Here is a 23,785-nt window from a genome sequence, read left to right on the forward strand (position 1 = left end):
AACCATGTTAAACAGCAGTATTGTCTTGTGAAAAACTATACATTTACCATGATCCTGCAAAGAAATCTCTACCAATCTAAGAACTGCGACAAGAAAATCACGCCAGAAGAGCTCTTTAGCTCCTGCCCACTCCCATGAAGCACTGATTTGGTTCATGGCTAATATCTCTTAAAAACCCCCTGTGGTGAAAATCAAGTTTTTAATGTTGTTTATATGTCTATGTGGTGTTTTTAATATGCTTTAAGTCAAACCATGTGCAAGTTCATAAATCAACACCAATTGCTGAATATTTTCTCTTTAAAACTGCAGTGATCTGAAGACAGTTTCAAAAACGTGGTTTGAAATCACTAATGTTTCTGACATCACAAACTACCTTGTAACCAATCACGTCATCGTGTGGGCGGACTTTAGCATATCATTACTATGCTGCAAAGCAGGGGAGTCTCAAGAGAAGCCAGGGTATCCCAGAATATTTTCCTGTTGATATGAAAAATTGGGTAGATTTAGCAATATAGCAGGTGAATTATGTATATGATGTATATTACAATGTTATGATGAACTATATGCCTTTCTCCACTGATGTTCTGAGGTGTTCAAAGCATTTCTAAGGATGCTGATTTTTAGAATGAGATGGCGAACTGGAACATGGTTTGTGTAACATTAGCAACACATTATTAGCTGTTTGATAACATAGTCAAGCAAAAGGCTAATCATATTAATTACCATTATGTGTCCGACATTGTAAAGAGCGATAACATTGTGGAGTGTTTACCTCAGTAAGTTGACCGAGTGGATCTCTGAGCTCGTGTGAGTGAGTGGGGGCGGGGCTAATTAGCATATTCATTGTTCTATATATACTAAATGAGGCAAGGGTGTAGAGTTACATTCAAGCTATTTTAAGGCATTTTAAGAATTTTTTTTTTTCTCACAGGAAAAAACATTTAAATATATTATTATTGACTACAAGGAGATTTTAAATGAAGACTTAGGAATCCTGATAGGAAGATGAATGGGAAAAATACCAAGGCAGTTGAAAAAAATGAGGCACTGTTGTAATCTCTAGGATCCACTGTTGTGGTTAGCAGGTGTTAGTGTGATTATTTGTATGATATAGGTGACCCTTAATGGCCTATAAACATTACAGCTTATGTATATAGTTTCAATTCAGTTTCCTATGATTTATTACAGTTATGCAATATATATGCAGGCATTAAGCAGCTCACAAGAGTTTTCACAGCCTGGTTAATATGTATGTATTAATATGTTCAAAGACACAAAACGTACATTTTTGTATGTTTAGAAAGGTGCTGAAACATACAATATTGACAAATTTATAGCTCTAAAACGTAAAAATACTTACGTTTTTTCAGCGAAAAAAAGAAAAATATTTACGAATCTTTCATGTCATAAAGATGTATAGTTTCCCTTTTATCGTTTTGTAGATAAGTTTAAGATCCCTAAACCCCATCCTGAAACTAAACATACCCATTTTATACAGAATGTTAAAAGAATAAAACATAATGGGCAGAAATGTGTAGGGAAATGACAATTAGTAAAAATATAACATTAAAATGATATTTTGAGCCGCTAATCCTACACCTACCCCTAAACCTGCCAATAACCATTTCCTAAAACTACAAACTCTTATAAATAAAAGAATAACAGACAAACAAGCGTATTCATTGTATTCATTTAATTTATTCATTGCGAAAATGTCAAAAGTGGTACCAAAAGTAGTTCAAATGATGATGAGTTGCAGTCCTCTCTGGCGGTAATAGTTTTTTATAGGGTACAGAGCAGAATTTAATTTATTAACCCATGAAAATATTAATTTGGCTTCTCTCCGTGAAGGCGCGCACTCATTTTAAATGTCAATCTACTGAAATACGGTGTGTCACAATCTGTGACGAAGCAGGTGAGAACCAATGAGCGTTTGATATCAGTGCCATAAACCATGTCGTAACGCTTCTCGAGGGCGCAACTTTCAAATTTGAATCATAACGAACGCGAGCTTTGACTGTGATGGCCGCTGCTGAGAATGAAGATAAAGATCGCAGGATGAAGGGCTGAATTTGGATCTGTTCCTTACAAACATATTGTTTCTAAAGATTTGGAGTACAGCAAACAAATAAAATTGATGTGATTTGTGAATTTATGTTGTGCTTTGGTGTATCTTATGGTTATATTGTCAGTCACTGCATAGGAGTATACGCCTTCTGTGTTGCACAGCAAACAAACTAAATATTACAAAATAGCTAAACAATTACAGAAATTTTATTCATTTTAAGGTTTCAAAGCGTAGTCTTGTTTAACATTATGTAATCCTTTGAAACGAGTTTGCAGCACAAGTCACGAAAGAAATGTTATTTCATATTAAGTAGATGAGTAAACTGCATTCAATAAGTTTGACTAAAAACATGTATTGATATGACATTTGAATACAACCGATTTAAAACATTAATGCCACGATTTTAATATTAATAGATGGGAATTCACACACATTCACACTTGGATACGTAAATGATTTATGTTTTTTTGCTGTTAATATGTAAGTATTTTTACGTTTTAGTGCTAGAAATACATCAATATTGTACGTTTTTAACGTAAGTAAATGTACACACGTAATACATATTCTCATGAGATCACGTTGGTTTGCAACCTATCATGTTTTAACACTCAGTATATGCAGTTGATTGTTTGGCATGATGGGTAATATTTATAAGATGTCCCTTTTAATGTACATGTCCATCATACCAGCAATGTGGTAGGTCGCACTTTATCCTATAGGTGTCTTTAACTATGTACTTACATTTTTTTTTTAAAGGTATAATGTACTTTTTGTGTTCATGTTGTATTTTAAAACACTTTTGCTGCTATTGAGCTGCGATACAGTTAAGGTTAGGGACAGGTTTAGAGGTATGGTTAGGTTTAAAGGTGGGTTAAGGTGTAATTATACAGTAGATGTAATTACAGAAATTAATTACAACTTAAATTACATGCAGGTATTTTTAAATATAAGTACAATGTAAAAACATGTATGTACACATTGTATCAAATTATTAATTTAAATGTTAGCACATAGTAGTTAAAGAAACTTAATAAACAGTGGGAACATGTGGCACAACAAAGTCTTTACATTTCAGTTAGAGGCTGTAAATTTGATTCAATCACAAAGTGACTGCTAACGTCACAGTCATGTTACAGTGATGCCAGCAGGAGTAATCTCCATATAAATACCAGCAGGCAAATTCCTGGTAAGGCAAATGTTTTTTTTTTTTTGTGATGGTTCTGCTCTGATTACAAATACCGCATTATCTGTATTTCTGGATGTGTAAACCCCTGTAATCCCCAGTGCGTTCTGACGGCGCATGTCTCTGGATCTGTGCTTATCACAGAATACCAATACATTCACCCCTGACACCCCACCTCGGCTCATATCCAACCACCTGCAACACTCATTCCACAAAACATTACTTTTTGTATTGATCTCTGGTGATATTAGATACAGTCAGGTCATTCTAACCATGTTTGCTACACACAGTCTGATCCTTTCAAGAGCCAGATTTACAAGACTGCAGAACCCAGCGCTGTCCGTGGTCCTGAGCTATATTCTGCCTTCGCCATATGAGCTATTAAGCTCTACTATTCTTCTAGCTAAATAAATGTCATGGATTCTAGAACAGCCATTCAGACTGAGATTCACTCAAGACATGCTATACAAAATGTGTGCAAAAACAGGACATTTATGCGTGACAAATGCCTTGACCCAACACTGTCCATGGTCCTGAACAACTTTAGCTATTTTTTCCCATACCAAATGAATTCAGTGAAAAGAAAGGTGATGTGCAGGGCACAATAGCTCCCTTTTACCTACAGTTTTTCCCTGATCTCTGTTTATGTAATGGACATGGCTCTGGTAATTCCTACAATCCTCTCTTTAGACTGCACAAAATGTCAGTGTTGCGATTGAGGCTTGTCAGATTGATGGCTGCCATGACGTGTCAGAGCAGGCCCTGAAACAGGTTCTTCAGAGAACAGCGCTCAGCGCTTAAGAAGAGCCAGCTGACAGCGGGAGGGTGATTGACGGCAGAGCTTAAGTGTTCTACGCCGGCATCTGTTTCAACAGCTCTTTATGAAAGAACAGCATGGAATCAGTCAGTGAACTGTGTTCTCAGCTAGATTTACAAAACAAAATCATTTATCTTTATTGCAGTGTCTTGAGTTACATTACTAAATGCTAATTTGTTCACAATGGGTTGGAAATATGTCAGTATGTCAGTATCTATATGTCGATCAAATTTGATGCCAAGTTCGGAAAAACACTACATTTTATTTCGATGGTCCACTTTAGACATTCTACTAACTATAAGGAACTTTTCAACTACATAACAACTAACTATCATTAGAGTATTAGTATGTACTTGCAATGTTACTATAGTCAGTAGAATGTCTGTTGGTAGAGCATCAAAAGAAAGGTGTTAGCAGATAGTAAAGGATTAGTTCACTTTAAAATAAAAATTACCTTAAGATTTACTCACCCTCAAGCCATCCTAGGTGTATCTGACTTTTGTCTTTCAGATGAACACAATCAAAGTTATATTAATAAATATCCTGACATGTCCCAAGCTTTATAATGGCAGTGAATGGGACCAGTGAGTATGAAGCTCAAGAAAGTGCATCCATCCATCAAAAACGTACTCCAAATGGCTCCAGGGGGTTAATAAAGGCCTCCTGAAGCGAAGCGATGCGTTTGTGTAAGAAAAATATCCATATTTAACAAGTTACAAAGTCAAATATCTAGCTTCCGCAAGACCACCTACCATATTCAACTTACAAAGGAAGTGTAACGCCTCTCGCAGTTCAAAACAATTATGCTACATCCTACGCCTTCCGTATTCATCGTGTCAATTTACAAATGTCATGATGCAAAGGAGTACAGCCATGTTTTTAAGACACCAGGCTACTACAGTTAGAACTTGAGGGGAAGATCTAGCCACAGAACTTCTCAGCATTGCAAGGTTTGTGCTCTCAAATCTTTGAAAGACAATCCATTGAGGCACCTGGTAAACAAGGTATCTTTGAGCTCATCTGTATTTTCAGCTTTTGTTCGCAGATTCATATATTTCCATGCTTACTTTACCCTAAGCACAAAAAAAATGCATAAAAAGATTGTGGCCTGTAAAAGATGTAAAGTGAACCAGAAATAATTTTATTATTAAAAAAATTGGTTCTGCTCAACTTGCTTTACACAGTCATTTGTGTTGTTTTGATTTTTGGTAGAATGTTTGGTAACACTTTATTTTCGATGGTCCACTATAAGTAACTTTGCAACTACATGTCAACTACTAGTCATTAGAATATTAGTAGACTGTCTGCTTAAAGGATTAGTTCGCTTTAAAATGAAAATTACCCCAAGATGCACTTCCTTGAGCTTCATACTTGTTGGTCACATTTACAGCCATTAAAAAGCTTGGATGCATCAGAATATTAATATAATTCTGATTGTGTTCATCAGAAAGAAGAAAGTCATATACACCTAGGATGGCTTGAGGGTGAGTAAAGCTTGGGGAAATTTTCATTTTAAAGTGAACTAATCTTTTAAGCAGACAATGCTGACATTTCTGTGGCTAGATCTTCTTCTCAAGTTCTAACTGTAGTAGCCTGGTGTTTTAAAAACATGGCTGTTCCCTGTTGAACTCCTTTGCATCATGACATTTGTAAATTGCATAAAGCCAGTCAAAGCCAGTCATAGCCAGTCATAGCCAGTCATGGGGGCAGTCGTGGCCTAATGGTTAGAGAGTCGGACTTGTAACCCAAAGGTTGGGGGTTCAAATGTGTCAGTACTGGCAGGAATTGTTGTGGGGGGAGTGAATGTACTCAGTACCAAGACTGAGGTGACACCCTTGAGCAAGGCTCCGAACCCCCAACTGTTCCCCGCAGCAAAAATTGGCTGCCCACTGCTCCAGGTGTGTGTTCACGGTGTGTGTGTGTTTGTTCACTGCTCACTGCTGTGTCTGTGCACTTGGATGGGATAAATGCAGAGCACAAATTCAGAGTATGGGACACCATACTTGGCTACATGTCACATCACTCACTCATTTAGACCGGAATTGCCAATCTAATTGGAACGGGAATTTCAGCCAGCACTGATGCATATTGCCAGTTTTGTGCAATATGCATCAGACGGTCTGTGAATGGACTGTGGGCGGTCTGTGGGTGTGCCGTCTGTGGCTGAGGCGAGTGTAAAGCTAAACACACACGGCAGCGTTTAAATCGGCAGTTAGCCAAGTTGCTGTACTTTTGGTCGCTACTGCTGGTTGCAGACTTTGTCATGTTGCCAATGATTACAAATGCTCATCTTGCTAACTCTTTTATTTTCACACACTGTACGCATTGTTTTAAAGGGGACATCGGATTAAATTTTCACTTTTTTAGCTTTTTGCATCTTTTTGCATTTAGTTAGGTTTCTGGCTTGTCAGCTCAGAAAAGCTGAAAAGAAAACACGCATCCAGTTTGTTATCAGCTGTCTGAGTCTGAAACTGTGTCATCCAGTGAGCTGTTTCAATTTGCTGCCAGTTTCTATGTAGGTAGCTAGGTATTTGAATAAGACCACCCACGACTGCTGATGGACTATGCCATATTAGCATAGACCCCGCCCTGAGCGAGTTGTACACGGTCACCATTTTCTCCAGGCTGGAGCAGCTGTAGTAACAACAATATCTCGTAAAAAACTCAGGTGTTTGGTGTTGGATGTAAGAAGGAGCATAGCGGTCTTCATTTCACTGAAGACGCAGTGTATTCGTTTTATTTTTGAAGGGAATGTGCCCCCATATACCTGAATTTGTTTATGTCTGCACAAATCATTTTACACCTGACTTATTTGTGAACGAGGGTCAATACAAAACGACAATACAAAACACAGGTTTTGCTAAAAAAGTTGTTTACTCATGGATGGATCAGTACCAACTGTTCATGATCCAGCTTATAGTATCTGGAGCGATACTGGTCACAGCAGTAATGAAAGGGAGAGCACGCACTTTATTACAGTTCATCTGAGTTGTTTTACGGATATAAAGTTTACCAGTTTATTAAGCAACCCCCGAAAAGGCATAAGGTCTGTATAGATTTGTTTACTGTTAGTGGTAACAAGTGTTTGTGTAATTTGCTGTGTATGTTGATGATAATGCAAGGGAGAGGGAGAGTTTATGGATAAGACTTTAATGTGCACTTATTGTACTGTGTTTTATTCAGCTCTTACAGTGATTTTCTGGACTGAAAACAGACACTTCATCTTTTGTGTTAAGTACAATAAACTTCATAAAATTCATCAGTAAAGTTTTGGCGCTCCGCTACAACAGGCTTGTACTATTATAGTAGATAAAAGCAAGATGACAAAAGTTATAACGGTAAATAAACTAAACTATACCTGTTCTATCTCCATGCAGCATATATTCTGGCACTACTGACAGTTTCTGACATTTTCAGTGCGTGAGATTGACCTGTTTTGTTGCCGGATGCCGGTCTTCTTGAAAGGGGGCCAGGAGCACCAGCTCATTTGCATTTAAAGGGACACGAAAATGACGTGTTTATGCTCACCCCAAAACCTGACAATTTTAACATGCTATAAAAAATATCTGTGGGGCATTTTAGGCTAAAACTTCACATACACACACAGGGGACATCAGGAACTTATTTTACATCTTGTAAAAGGGGAATCCGATGTCCCCTTTAACACTTGATTTACTACAGGTTTATCAAATACCCCAAAAAATGCCCATTTGCTTGCAAAATTTTGTTTACCACTTGTTTTCCACAGCTGCTATTGGATTGACGTTAATTGCATCAAATGAGTTTTGTAAATAAGTAGTTGTTTATAATGAGCCTCTTATACATAAATGAGGCGTTTTTGTGCTGAAGAGAATAATAGTGCCTTAAATTCACAGTACATCAATTTTTGAGCACATTTAGCCTAGTGATGATTTTGCTAATGAATAAGATGCAAATGTTTGCGCTGTAATAGAGTGCTGCAGGGATGATGTTTTTTTTGTAGGCCAAATAGCAGAAGTGAGTTAGAATTTTAGCATTTCTGGTTCCATTGTCCTTAAGTCAAAGTGTTTTTTGATGTTGACGATGATAAAATAACTATGTTATATGTACTGAAACAAAATACAAAATTCCACAATGGACATTAAAGAATTACCCCCCTCCCCCCCCAAAAAAGCAATTAGTGTTTATTTGATTTTGTACGTACCTTATTTGATTCCAATACAGCTTGATGTACAAAAGAGTGTGCAACTGGTTGGAAAGTGGAGCAACTGGTTGGTGAATTCGCCTCAGCATGAGCAACTGAGTTAATCAAGTTACGGTTCAAGACGGAGAGCAGATACTAAACAATATGACCTTCAACTGTTTGATTAGCATAACCAAGCTACTGGCTTTACTGACTAAAAGCATTTAAAGGGCTCTGTAAGCTGTGTGTTGAATGACATTGAAGGTAGTTTCTAAGCTTTTCTTTATAACGTGGAATGGGATGGTACATGCTGTGCCTCTCAATAGAGGTTTAGTGAGAGATCAATAGCTACACATTAAAGTACCGTTCTCTGCTCGTGCCTATATGACCAGCTATCAATCATTCTCTTGAGTGTGTGTGTGTGTGTGTGTGTGTGTGGATTTTTCTATAGATATAATGTATAACTGGGCATAGCCCACTATTTGATTAGACTCTAAATTATTCAACACGGACACCAGACGGCAGAGGTCGAGCAATTCTTACAAAGTCAAACAACATCCTCTCTTCAGAGGAAAAACTAATTCCACCGACACTCATCATTACCTTCTGCTTAGTGTTTGTCCACTTATTCATTGAAGAGTTTTGGATGACTGACTACTTCATAATTCAACAGCATGGCTTATCTGCATAATGTTGATAAGGGGCCATACAATATAGGACAACCATAATGAAATATTAACAACCTGTGGTCTGATGGAAGTCGTTGCTGGTGCTGTACGAGTGCTAGGTTTATTCTGGAAGCTCTGCTCTTTTCCTTCTCATTCAGAGATGAGCCAACAGAAAGCAGATCAAAGCAGCAAGGGTCACCGTGACGGCTACAGAAAGCTCATCTTTGATCCTGTAAAACTCTTTGTGACTCTTCCACCTGTCAGCCATATGAGGGTGTTTCTTCAACTATGGGCACTTTTGCCCCTTTGGACTGTTAGAAAAAAAACTCTTTAAACACTTTTCACACTCTACCACTAACAATGCCCAGCGGTGGACAAACATGATGAATCACTGGAGAATTGTGTCTTTTTTTTTTTAACATCATGAACATTTAAACCAGTGTCATTCCCATCATATCTCAAATGATCTTTGTGATGGAAATTACAGCTATGATAAACAGTTTTGGAATAAAATGGTTGACTAAATTCATAGCTAATATTTTAGGTATACCAAATACACACAACTGAATAACATTTTGACATTTTTAAATAATATGAGAAAATGACATCTTGATTGCAAAAAGAACCTTTAGTTACTGTTGCTTTGTCCGACAAGCCATGGCGCTGTCACGCCACACAGAGTGAAAAATACATCGTGGATCAAAGAGGACACTGACAACACTTCGACAGACAAGACAGAGCAGGTTACTTATGATATTAAACAAAGTCCCAGCTTTCAAACTGTGTAATTTTTTAAGAAATTCGAACAATAAAAACCATTTTGTGGCTCTTTAATGTGTCGTGACAGATTGCTGTAGCGCCTCAGCTCAAGCGGCTCGTGAACCGATCATCTCTTCTACTAGTTAATTTATAGCATCAAATAAACATGAATGAACATGAGAAGGAATGTTGTTTCAAACCCAGAAAAACATCAGTATACACCATTTTTCAAGTTCAAGTCCACCGAGGTTAATCTTCTAACTCCTGACTGCTTTGTTGGACAAAATGGCGGATTCGGCGTTATGATTGGTTAGATCGCTTGTCAATCAAACTCCCGGTGAAGGGTCAATTATTCTGTTTACCTACACACATCACGTCAAGCTCTTCACTGACACTGTTGTCTCCTTGGTTAACGAGTAGACAGCTTAAAAATTGATACAGCAATAACAAACAGTTTATTCACGCTATTAATTTTCAATGTTTGTTCTTGCATTTTTTTCCATTTTTGTGTGATTATACTTTAAAGACAAATATTTTCATATTTTTACATTGAAATTCTTGGACAAGGGTAAAACAATAAAATCTAAACAAAAAATAAATGAAGGATTTGAAATGAAAGATTTAGAGTGTTTTAATGTGATCTTCATAACCAAAAGAAAGTCAAATCCTGGAACACAAAAGTGCCTGAAGTTGAAGAAACACCCATGAATCCACTTTTATTGCAATGTTCATGCATTCATACAGTTGACCAGTGTCAGAAATTCAGTTGTGATTTGCACTCAAAATTCAAAACCTTTTGTTATTTTATTTAACACATGGAGGAAAACACAAACGTCACAAATCATCAACTAGCACTTAAAGGGGACCTGTTATGCCCCTTTTACAAGATGTAATATAAGTCTCAGGTGTCAACAGAATGTGTCCTGTGAAGTTTTAGCTCGAAATACCCCACAGATCATTTATTATAGCTTGTCAAATTAGCCCCTATTTGGGTGTGAGCAAAAACACATTTTTGTGTGTCCCTTTAAATGCAAATGAGCTGCTGCTCCCGGCTCGCTTTCCAAAAGAGGGCGGAGCTTTAACAGCTCACGCTTCGGTTTCTCAACAACAACAAAGCTGGAGAATCTCACGCAGCCAAAATGATGATTGTCAGTAACGGTGTTCAGCCTTACATTGTTCAAACCGGAGTCGGACACTGATGGAGAGACTCAGGAAGAAGTTACAACTTTTAGAATGAAACTGGACGTTTCTGAATGGTTAGTGGACAAATTTATGTAGTTGCTGTGGAGTTTATTCAACTCATCGCCTAGCATGTGCCGTCATTTTAAACTTTTGTGCAAATCCAGCGCTGAATTGACCCTCGTTTGTGAAGCAGTCCGCCGTAAAATGACGGCATGGCAACAACACTCTACTACAACAACTCTTCCTTTTCTCCAAAGCAGCCCAACATGGCCTCACCCCCTTTGTTGCGTGTTCTCGGGGACAAGGTTTATGTAAATTTTAGGGTTAGTGATGTCACTAACCTGGAAAGAAGCTCATTGTAGTCCGTACCAACCATTTGTTGTAGTCCTTAAATTGTGAATTCTTTAAAAGAAAATATCTCCCTTTGCATTGAACTTTGAGCGTCGTAACACTTTAATTTAATACTTAGCATGAATCAAACCTGTTAATTAATTGTGATGTTAACAAAGAATTAATTTTACAAACAGTGGGTGGAGATATTAGTTTACCTCACACACGAAGAAGGCCTGAGAATCAAAACCTTTGTGTTTTCCTCTGTGTTAAATAAAATTTTGAGTGCAAATCACAACTGAATTCTTGATGTAATTACAAAAAATTCACACACCAAAAAGACAATATACGAGACGAGAGGGCAGAACGTTCATTTACAGTGCTCAGCATAAATGAGTACACCCCCTTTGAAAAGTAACATTTTAAACAATATCTCAATGAACACAAAAACAATTTCCAAAATGTTGACAAGACTAAGTTTTATATAGCATCTGTTTAACTTATAACATGAAAGTAAGGTTCAGTTTTACTCAAATTAGGGTGATGCAAAAATGAGTACACCCCACTGAAAGTTTCTGGAGCAAAGCTAAATTTTAGACTACAAATGTCTAATTTAACAAGAATTCAACCACAGGCGAGTCTGATTATTCATTACACAGGTGTCCAGCAGACAGTTGACTATAAAAGGGTGTTAAAACCCCTTCCCATTTCATGCTGTCAGCAATGGCACCACATGGAAGAGAAATGTCACAAGAAAGAACCTGAGAAAGAAAATAATTTCTTTACACCAGAAAGGTGAAGGCTACAAGAAGATCAGCAAAGCTTTACTTATCAGTCAGAATACTGTAGCAAAAGTGGTACAAAAAAGATGGAACTGCAACCATCTCACAGACGTCCAGGTCGTCCACGGAAGTTAACACCTCGACAGGAGCGTCTTCTGATGAGAAGGGTTGAAGAAAAACAGCATGCAAGTTCACTGCAGTTATCTAAAAGAGTACAAAGCCAAACTGGGGTGACTATTTCCCGTGACACAATACGGCGTACACTGCAGAGGAATGGCATGCATGGGTGCCGTCCAGGAAAGAAGCCTCTCCTAAAGCCCAGGCACAAAAAAGCCCGCCTAGAGTTTGCCAGGGCCCATGCTGACAAAGACGAAGACTACTGGGACTCTATACTCTGGAGTGACGAGACCAAGATAAATGTTTTTGGAACTGATGGTTTCAAAACTGTATGGCGTCGCAAAGGTGAGGAATACAAAGAAAAATGCATGGTGCCTACAGTGAAACATGGCGGTGGCAGTGTCCTTATGTGGGGCTGCATGAGTGCTGCTGGTGTCGGGGAGCTGCATTTCATTGATGGCATCATGAATTCACAGATGTACTGCTCTATACTGAAAGAGAAGATGCTACCATCACTTCGTGCCCTTGGTCGTCGTGCACTTTTCCAACATGACAATGATCCTAAACCCACATCTAAGGCCACTGTTGGATTTCTGAAGAAGAACAGGGTGAAAGTGATTCATTGGCTCCTGATCTGAACCCAATCGAACACCTATGGGGAATTCTGAAGAGACAAGTTGAGCATCACTCTCCATCCAGCATCCAGTCTCTAAAAGAGGTCATTCTTGAAGAATGGAAAAAGATAGATGTTGCAAAATGTCGCCAACTTGTTCATTCCATGCCTAGAAGACTTGGTGCTTTCATTAAAAATCATGGAGGCCATACAAAGTACTAGATGTAGTAGTTTTTGTTGTGGGGTGTACTCATTTTTGCATCACCCTAATTTGAGTAAAACTGAAAATTTTGTTCTCTAAGTTATATTATTAACCTTACTTTCATGTTATAAATTAAACAGATGTTATATTAAACTTAGTCTTGTCCACATTTTGGAAATTGTTTTTGTGTTCATTGAGATATTGTTTAAAATGTTACTTTTCAAAGGGGGTGTACTCATTTACGCTGAGCACTGTATGTGAAATTCTGAAAAACAATTAAGGCTGTCAATTCTAAAATCAACATCAAAATACAAAATTAGCTTTGAATAATGCACAAGATATCATAACACCATAAACGCTAGAATACCTTTTAAATTATTCATTCCCTCCCCACCACATTTTACATATCTAGGACATTTTTTTGCCTGAGTCCTGGTTCATTTCCCTCTCTGGTCCAGACCTAAGGACACACGTGAACTAGACAAATTTATTTTTTTTTTTTTTTGAGAGAGCAAGCCAAACCCAGATTCTTTATTTAAAGGCTCTTCTTGGTCACGCATGAGGATTTTAAGTTAAGGCCGTGCCGTGTAACTGTGTAAATCAGAGTGCAAGCACTGTTCTACTTCAGCTCTTAGGGAATTGGGAAATGATTCAGTGTAAAGTGCCCTAAGGAGACTGGTGTTACTGATGGGAATAGCACATTCTCAGTCTGGGCACACTAGTTATCAGAAAACACTAAATGGACTCATTTGCCTTACAGGTTTGTCCCGCTTGTGCAGTTACGAGAAAAACGAAGAATAACCTCAACAACACTTGAGCTAATGCACAAGGCACAGTAGATTAATGGCCGGGATGCTTTTCCTAACAACATAATCACATTCTATGTTTTATATACTGCAAAACAAAGAGGCAGAGCCATTTTTGTTCAATAAAGATGGCATCTCAGTTGCACAATAACATTATCAAAGAGCCCAGCAAACAAACAGCACTGCTGACCGGTATCTAACCCCAGTGCATAGCTTACTTGAAGCCACCTGTTATTTTTCAATTACCAGGTGGCTGCTGCATCTTGCTTTGATGTGGCCACAATCCAAAAATGCTGTCTCCCCGGATGTACAATGCATGTGTTGTACATTCAGCGCTACAATAAAGTAGCAGAGTGTTTTTCACATTTTTTTTTTTTTTTCCAAGCAAGGAACAAAAAGCAATTGCCTGGAGCATAATTTGTAAACAGTGAATGTTGGCACAGTAACTATAAATACAGGGTTGTTCGTATTATTCTGTAATTTCCCTAAGGGTTTCAGAAAACAGTTTGTACAGCAACAATATCAATATTACAAATTAATTTTATGTCTTCATCTGTGTACTCATTTCACACAGTGTTGAAATAACAGGAAATGACACCTATTGCATCAATAACTGGATTTCTTTGTGTTTGTGAAAAAATCACTGCCACAATACAAGGGGTTTGTAGATGGTTGCTATGCAGTTGCTAAGGGGTACAGAGTGTATTTTTTTTTTTTTTTTTATCATGTCACTATGTGGTCACTAAGGTGTTCAGGGTGGATGCTAGGGGATAACCTACTGAACCTAAACAAAAGAGCCTAGTCTCTATGGCTTTCTGGCCTCTAGATAAGACTTCAATGTAAGTCTATGGGATTGTTTTTCCCTATGGGAACTGTTTCTATCATCTGCCCTATGAAAATAAAAAAAATGGCATGATTCTGGTATTACTTTGAAAAGTAATAGCACACAAACCACATGGCTTTTGGTACCATTCATGTACCATTCTGCAGCATAAGCAATGCAGGATAAGTTGCAGGCTAAAGTTTAATACTTACTACACTGCAAAAAAATATTTTCATGATTTATCACAACATTTTTTCTTTTGCCAAATCAACTTAGACAATTGAAGTGGTTCAGATTAGGTTCAGATTAGGGCTGCATGACTTATCGCGATTAAACTGATTTGGCAAAGGCTGCGATTATTTTACGCGCAGCTTGTCAGAGCTGTATGGCTCTGTGATCGAAAATGCTTCTTGATCTGAAAGCCAGAGGGTGCTCTTGCGCAGAAACTCTAAATATGCCCTGCCACAGATAAGATAACATGCGTCATATCGCTGTAGCTGAATAAACAGAAGATTGAAACGCTTTGATTGATTAAACATGACTAATAAACACAGACTGCCTTATTCTGTGTAATGGGGCGTTCACACCAGACGCGACTTGCGCGAATAAATCGCGCTATTCGCGCGTAGTTGGACGCTTGAACATTTTAAGTTTACTCGCTTCATTCGTGCGTGAAATTCGCTTCATTTGCACGTGAAATTCACTTCACAACAGACGCGAATTTGCGTCATGAGAGGGGCTTCTGCTAGGCGGCTCGAGTCTTGTTTCTGCACACTTCCTCTGATTAAACACATCAACTCGTCAGCGGGAAAGTAGTTGTAAAGTACGGCGAATAAGCTCAATTTGCCAGCTTTAGCTAGCTTGTAGTCTCAATATATATATGCTCAAATTGAGAAAAGAGTGTTTTTTTACAACTTACCAAATTATCCGACCTCCTCACTCACTTTCTTCCAAGCAAGATCCTTTTTATTCCTGTTTCTATAAAAGTATGAAGATGTATCATACAGCTCCGGGTATCCACATACAGCGAAGATGATTTTGTCCTCCATTGTTGTTTCGGATTTCTGCCTCCTCTCGCTACGTCGTAATCATGTCACTACTAGAGCAAGCTCCTGATTGGTTAACGCGGTGTGAATTTTCGCCAAAGATTTTTCAACTCGCGCGTTTTGCACGAATCACGTGTTACGCGCATCAAACGCCTGAAACGCTCTATTCGCGCCACGTCATTCGCGCGAATCGCGCCACAGGATGTCTATTCGCGTCTTTGCATTGACTTAACATGTAAATCACCCGCGCTTAACGCTTTATTCGCGTCTGGTGTGAACGTACCATAAGAAGCCACATCATCTCACAGAAGGATGCTTAACTGTCGTTATGAAGTGAGTTTGGGGTAAAAACATGTTATTAAATGTTGTCTTTTGTTGGACAAGATGTTAATAAATGCTTCTCATGTCTGGAAAGATGTTTGACGCGTGTTGCTTTTTCAAATGTACATTATAATCGATTCAAACTCGCAGTGCTTTCAGATGGATTAGCATTTGTAGTCATACTTCATTGACAAGCTGCGCCTTTCGCGATTTCATAATCAGACTAAGAATCGTGTATAAGCAATAATCACATTTAAGTTCAATGTTATTTTTCATATCGTGCGATAAATTGTGTAGCGATAAATTGTGTATAATATTTAGAGTTTCTGTTGATTAAACCAATCACCTTCATTGTATTAACTCAAATTTTTTATTTAAATCAGTGTTAATTTCGTTGACGAATAATTTGTCATAATTTTCGTCAACAACATTTTTTCACGGATGAAAACGAGACGATGACTAAATAAAAATGCGTTTTGAATGACTAAAACTATGACTAAAATCTACTCTAATTTTCATCAACGAATAAAAACGAGACGAAAATGAAAGAGAGGGACGATTTGGGAAGATATCCAGTCAGGACTGCTGTCCTGTGTGGAAGATGCGCACATTTGAAGTGTAACGTGCTGATCTAACCGCGGGTAACGCGGCGCTGTTGCGCACTCTACAGGCTCGCGCAGCAGCACTTCAGACTGTTTCGCAATTAATGAATAGCGCACATTTATGTCAAGCGATTGCTTATAAGTTAATGTTGATTAATTATGACAGTGTTTACTACATGATGTTTATATGGTAGTATGTTTTAGACGTAAGTAAGCATGTATATTTTATCACCCTCATCAGCAGCCTGATACAGTGCAGACTGCAGACATTTCAGAATAAGAGTCACGGTGTATTTCGGGAGGGTTTATAATTATTATTTTTTCCTGGTCATTATTGTTATTTTGTTTACACAATAAACTGTATTTAATTTAATTTCTGTTTAATTCATAGTAAACTACTGTATCTTCTGTCACAGGAAGGAAAGACTAACAACATTATTTGACACATTATTCAATATATTTTACAAGTATAAGGGTTATTATAGTTAACTAAACCTAAAACCAAAGAAATCTTCATTACTTGAAATAAACGTTAAATGAAAAATAAAAAATAAATATATAAAAAATGTAAACTTATTTTTATCTGTGTATTGTTAGAGAAATGCTTAATGCATTACAATTGAACTAAATTAGATTTTAGTCAACTAAATCTACTGTAGATTTAGTCGACTAAAACTAGACTTAAACTAAAACAATTTCCGATTACTAAAATATGACTAAAACTAAATGGCATTTTAGTCAAAAGACTATGACTAAAACTAAATCAAAATTTGCTGTCAAAATTAACAGTGATTTAAATGAACTCAAAACCAGGTAACTTACTTTAAGTTAAACCAACAATTCTTTTTTACAGTGTACAGTTCAAAAGTTTGGAGTAATAATGTGAAATATTATTACAATAACTGTTTTAAAAATGTAATTTATTCTTGTGACCTCAAAGCTGAATTTTCAGCATCTTTATTCCAGTCTCCAGTGTCACATGATCCTTCAGAAATCATTCTGTTGATCTGCCGCGCAAGAAACATTTCTGATTATTATCAATATTAAAAACAGTTGTGCTGTTTAATATTTCTCTGGAAACCGTGATACATTTTCCAAGATTCTTTGATTAACAGAAAATTGAAGTTGTTTTTTAAATCAATTTAATGCATCTTTGGTAAATAAAAGTAGGCTATTCACTTCTTTCAAAGAAAAAAATTCTGTACTGACCTCAAACTTTTGAACTGTAATGTAATTGCTAATTACCCTGTAATAATGTTGTAAGTTAATGAGTATAATGAAATAATGTAAATTATGTGTTTTTATATCAAGAGGCTGAACAAATGGAAATGAGCGTAGAGGACTGTAGGCGTCGTGTTCCTACAAAATCACACAACAATACCATATACAGTTGGCAATGGTTTAGTGCCTCTCACTTTGGCTCCATAATAGCTGATTTGAATAGCAGTGTTAATCTGAAGTGTAAAATGAGGAGAGGAAGACAATGAGGCTTGTGTTTCTCCAGAGGATATCTGTGCTTGCCAGCAATGACTGCTGCCCTTTCTATTTACCTTTATAAAGGGCTTTACCACTGACAGAAAAAACAGATCCCACAGGGAACAAAACAGTCTTATGATTAGCCTCTCTCTTTAAGAGGGATGGGAATTGAACGATTCTGGTTCTGACTCCAATTTTACTTAATGATTGTGGTTCCTTAATGACTCTTTTAGTACTTTTGAGGAAGCATAAATATAAAAACCTCATTTAGTTTAACAAATGTTAGTAAGGTCTTATTATCTTATGCAATTTTGCTTCCCAATATTTTTTTTCACTGTAAAACAAGACTAATTACTTATTTACTTAAATTAATTAAACATATTTTTTGCTCTGTATAAAAGCATGATGTTCAGTGATTAAGTCCAGTCAACCGCTTCAACAAATTTAGTGAGTGGCTATAGGCCAAGTTTAAGACTGATTTGTCTTGACAAGTCTTTTTAAACGATTCATTAAAAACCACCAGCAAACAAATAATAAGTTATTTGTTTGTGAACAATGAGAATAGATAGGAAGGGTTTTTTTATTTTTTTATTTTTTATTTTTATTTTATGGCACCCAGGCTTTCACATTCAATTCAGACTGCAAGCTCACAAATCACCTAAAATAGCATTTTGTAGATTCAGTAGCAGAGTATGTTAGTACCTTACTACTTCATTTAAGAATCAATATTGGAAGAGACTACAGCAGGGAGATATGATGATATATAATGTGGCGACGATATAAAGTGTGTATTGTTAGAGATTTTGCGGCGATTTGTAAATATATCCACACAGAACTGCTTCAGGTTGTAGACACGTTAGAACAATAAAGAAACATGGATGAATGACAAAATAAAAAGCACAATGTGTTTGATGTTAAACAGAGTTATTAACTGCAATAAGCTGCAAATTATTACATTTTTGTATTATTTCTTACTTGAATGCCATTGTTAAATAGACCTACTGTGCATGAAAAACTGTTTATGTATGTCATTTGTATCTTTGATTTTTCTATTTCTCCTATTGTTTATAGTTTGCATCACTGATTTGTTTTTATAACAAAGATAGAATAAAATAACAAAATCAGTTCTAAATAGAGAGCAGATTTGAGGTTCCCAACCCTACTTAAATATGAACTCTTCCTTAAAGGATTAAAATTTAGACAGACAGATTGACTGTGATTCATCCATTAGTGAATCAGTAACTGCTAGTGGTGCAGCGGATCACAAAACTCATGGTTTGGATCATATTACAGTTTTTGAGTCATGAATCGGATCATTTTTCAGATCAACAAAAAGTTCAAACATTATTAAAGACAAGTGTACAGTCAGTAAAAAAATAAGAATAAATACACTAATTCCAAGCATATATATAATATAACAAAGTTACAAATAAATTAAGGATAACGGTAGTATTCAAGTACAGAAATGTAATAATTAAATGTAAAATAACACTATTGTGTTCACTGCATAAAATAAATACAGATTAATCTTTGTTAAAGCGGTTTTTTTTTTTTTTTTTTTTTTGTTTCATTAACATTAATGACACAGACAGCAGCAAGATTATTAGGCTGCTGTCACTTTAAGACCTAATGCACTGATCCAGTATAATGATACACATCTGATTTCTTTCTCAACTTACAATTGAGACATTCACTTCAGGACATAACTGACAGTGTTTACCTGAATACTTATCAAGACAGGCAATTTTGACAATTTTGTGCGTATGTGTCCGTTGAAGCGCAAGGAGAGGAATCAATTCAGGTGTAGCTGTGCGCACAGATAACAGCGTGTGAGTACCAAATTGAGTTATTCTTTTGCCTCTTCTTGTGCTAGAATGGTTTAAAATCGCTTGAATGTGTAAATTGGCGAGACAAAACATGTGCAAAAGATAAACTTTCACTCTATGATGGTTAGACTTTGCAATTATTAAGCGAATCACATGCGTGCCGAACCGTGAGGCCTGGTCCGTACAGATCACAGATCAACTACGATCTGTTACACCCCTAATAACTGCACTGGTTAAACTGATTTGTGAATAAATCTCCACTCTTTGTCTTTCAGGGTTCATCAATATGATTTTCAAACCAAGCCCAAGCAATGTTGATTGACTGAGCGTTATGTTATAATTAAAAGTGTAACGAAGTAGTAGAATAGGGGAAAAAAAATGGATGTGCAGGCAGGTGTTTGCTTTACAGAGAGATCAGATGTCAGCAAGAGTGACATTTGAGTGCTTAGTGTTAGACAGAATGAGAGAAGCACAAGAAAGACACCCAGAGACCCAAATCAGTGGCTCTCATCCCACCTGAGAGAGAGCCCTCTGATGCAAAGACACGCTCATGCAGTGCAATTCGTAACTGAAAAGATACAGACTAGATTTTGGTTGAAATCCTTCACTCTGTCATTGCTGCTAGTGATTACACTGGCTGACGAGAGCAATTATAATACAATCTGTTGATTACCTGGCTGTGAGAAATGCTCTTTTTCTTTGGAATAACATGCACTGACAAATCGACTTTACGGAAGCACTGTATAATTAGGCTGGTTTAGGGTCAAACCCTCCAGACGCATTTTTAACTATATATAGATGCACAGCGCAACCCTTCAATAAGGGAACTGACATATATTCAATAAGTTAAATAAATGTAATCTTTAATTGCACAAAACTGTCGTAATTTTTTTTTTCAGAAAAGAGGTCTAGGGAATATGCACAATAATGGGAACTTCTCACAGTCTCTGATTTGAAGACTGACATCCATTAAAAGCACTCTAAAAAAATCAATATCTAAATAAACATTCTACTTTACCTCACTAATCAACCAGACTGTCCTAACCCATCATTATTTAAAACCAGGGTTATTATCATTAAAAAAAAACTAAAACGTTTTTGTTTATTGAAATAAATGTGACAAAGTTAAATATAAATATTAGACAAAAAACTTAAACTAAATGATTAGAAATCATGCCCTAGCAAATAACTGAAATAAGTTGATGTTGAAACACTAAAACTGGAAATAAATAAAAATTAAAACTGAGCTAAAACTGAAATAAAAAATAAAAAAATTAAAATTAAACCTTAATAGTTATATTTGAATAATAATAATAATAATAATAATAATGTCAAAATACAAATGTCAAAAGCACATAACAAAATAACAAAAAAAAAAAATTACTGAATAACTGAAAAAAATGGAAATATGAAAATAAAAGCTAATTCAAAATATTAATAAAGCAAACAAAATAGGGGTGGAAGATATGACCTTATTTGAATCTTATTTCACTTTATTTTGTTTCATTTTAACTATTTTGGGACCAAATGCAAACTGCAAACAATAGGAAAACAGAATATCAGAAAAAATACAAATTAAACACTGCTTTACATTTTTTTTTAGGTATAGTAGGTCTATTTAACAGTAAGATATTTAATAATTAAATGTAAAAATAAAACACTGCACAGTCTTCACTGTATGAATTAAATATTCTTATTCAGTCAAGCTCTTTTCATATATCACAAGTATTAGCAAAAAATACAATTACAGTTTGTAGAATACAGTGATGTCTATGGAAGCGGCAATAATAATCCTTTCAAATATAATTTGACAATGTGTTTTATTCATATCAGATACACATTGTGTAAGTAACTGTAAATTTGCAGAGCCGTAACCACCATAGACACTGAGGGGGACAAGTCTGTATGTTGTTAGGATGATAAAAAGGTTTAAAAGTTACATTTTTAGTCTGGTCTGCCTCGGCAGTCTAACAGCGCTTGTCAGTGTCAAGAAGATTGAGATGGCCAATCAAATCAAAGTAGGCGGGGTTTACTGTTCACAAAAGCAGAGCATGAATTCCAGCATGAAACGTCAGTTTAACATTGAAAGAGAGTGAGGTAAGATGTAAATAGCGAGACATTCAATACAGTACATGTTTTGCGATAGAAATGTTAAAGGGTTAGTTCACCCAAAAATGAAAATAATGTCATTTATTACTCACCCTCATGCCGTTCCACACCCGTAAGACCTTCGTTCATCTTCGGAACGCAAATTAAGATATTTTTGTTGAAATCCCATGGCTCAGTGAGGCCTCCATAGCCAGCAATGACATTTCCTCTCTCAAGATCCATTAATGTACTAAAGACATATTTAAATCAGTTCATGTGAGTACAGTGGTTCAATATTAATATTATAAAGCGACAAGAATATTTTTGGTGTGCCAAAAAAACAAAATAACGACTTATATAGTGATGGCCGATTTCAAAACACTGTTTCAGGAAGGTTCAGAGCATAATGAATCAACGTGTTGAATCATGATTCAGATCGCGTGTCAAACCGCCAAACTGCTGAAATCACGTGACTTTGGCGCTCCGAACTGCTGATTCGACACGCTGATTCATAACGCTCCGAAGCTTTATGAAGCAGTGTTTTGAAATCGGCCATCACTATATAAGTCGTTATTTTGTTTTTTTGGCGCACCAAAAATATTCTCGTCGCTTTCTAATATTAATATTGAACCACTGTACTCACATGAACTGATTTAAATATGTTTTTAGTACATTTAGTACAAATGTCATTGCTGGCTATGGAGGCCTCACTGAGCCATCGGATTTTATCAAAAATATCTTAATTTGCGTTCCGAAGATGAACGAAGGTCTTACGGGTGTGGAACGGCATGAGGGTGAGTAATAAATGACATTTTTTTCATTTTTGGGTGAACTAACCCTTTAAAAGATCGACATTAACATCCAGTGATGCAAATTAATCAACTTTTTTTCTCAAATATGACCGTTTTGAATTGAAAATATGCATTTGCATGATTCATGTAAAATAAAGGTAGCCTACATGTGTGCATATTTTGATGCAAATGTTATTTGCAAATACTTAAAAAATGATTATTTCCCAACTAGAATTAGACTTAGAATTTCCTTCACTGTTCTGTTTATTTATGCTTTATAAAAAATTGTTGAACCAGTGTTCAAGACATGGTTACAGCCTTGCTTTCATGTATTGGATAAAGTGGGTGAATTTATGCATTGGAAATCTGACAGGTCCGATTCTCTGAATTGCAACGCAAACTAATCAACAGAGGGAATCAATATCCAATATTAAGTGAAAAAAAAATTAAGAAGAAATCACAGGAGTTCTTCTACCTGAACAGGATCTTCTGTAACAGAAACATTTGAGAAAACACAGCAAAAAATAAATAAATAAAAAAAGGAAACTACTGAAGTGTTGTGCCTTTATTGCAGTGTTTTGTACTCGAGGCCACAAAGGTACAGAGGTAGCGTGTGAGAAACAGGGAAAAAAGATGAGAGAGAGTGAGAGAGAGATTGCTTGTAGTTATTCTGCTGGAGGGACAAAGCCAGTCTAGACTGAATACTAAGCAAAACAGACAGCAGCAGATGCTAGCAGCAGTCTGTTGTCAGGGGAAATGCCTCCCACACGACAACAGAGAAAAGAGCACACAGGCCAAAGGGATCCCCCTGGAGCACAACGTCCCCTATTACAAAGAGGACTGGGCAAAATCATTCACTTTATAGAACTTTATAGACCTTATAAAAGGCAGGCTAGCAGGAGGAAAGAGTTTTATGAAGTAGCCCACTGGCCTTAAAATACTGTGCTGCCAAAATGAGCATTTGGATTAGGATATTTGCACTTGTCACACATGCTCATTCCTGAGGAGGGTTCTTACCTTGGCTTTGTTGATAGTGCAGTGCAGAGCGTTGTTCTCCTGATCATACAGAAGGCTGAAGTCCAGAGTGCCGAGCGTAGCTGTGAGGAAACAGACATAAAATCAT

The 23,785-nt window shown here is 36.6% G+C and overlaps 1 protein-coding gene across 9 annotated transcripts in view; it reads right to left on the reverse strand.

Annotated features, from left to right (window-relative positions):
• Positions 1-23,785, reverse strand: part of doc2b (double C2-like domains, beta) — a 274,263-nt gene that overhangs the window by 56,103 nt on the left and 194,375 nt on the right. For all 9 annotated transcript variants that reach the window (XM_051895445.1, XM_051895446.1, XM_051895451.1 and 6 more), the window contains one exon: positions 23,680-23,759. In XM_051895445.1, the coding sequence (XP_051751405.1) occupies positions 23,680-23,759 (80 nt within the window). The remainder of the gene's footprint in view (positions 1-23,679; positions 23,760-23,785) is intronic.

The sequence above is a fragment of the Ctenopharyngodon idella genome, chromosome 5 (genome assembly GCF_019924925.1).
Source record: "Ctenopharyngodon idella isolate HZGC_01 chromosome 5, HZGC01, whole genome shotgun sequence".
NCBI classification, from domain to species: Eukaryota; Metazoa; Chordata; class Actinopteri; order Cypriniformes; family Xenocyprididae; genus Ctenopharyngodon; species Ctenopharyngodon idella.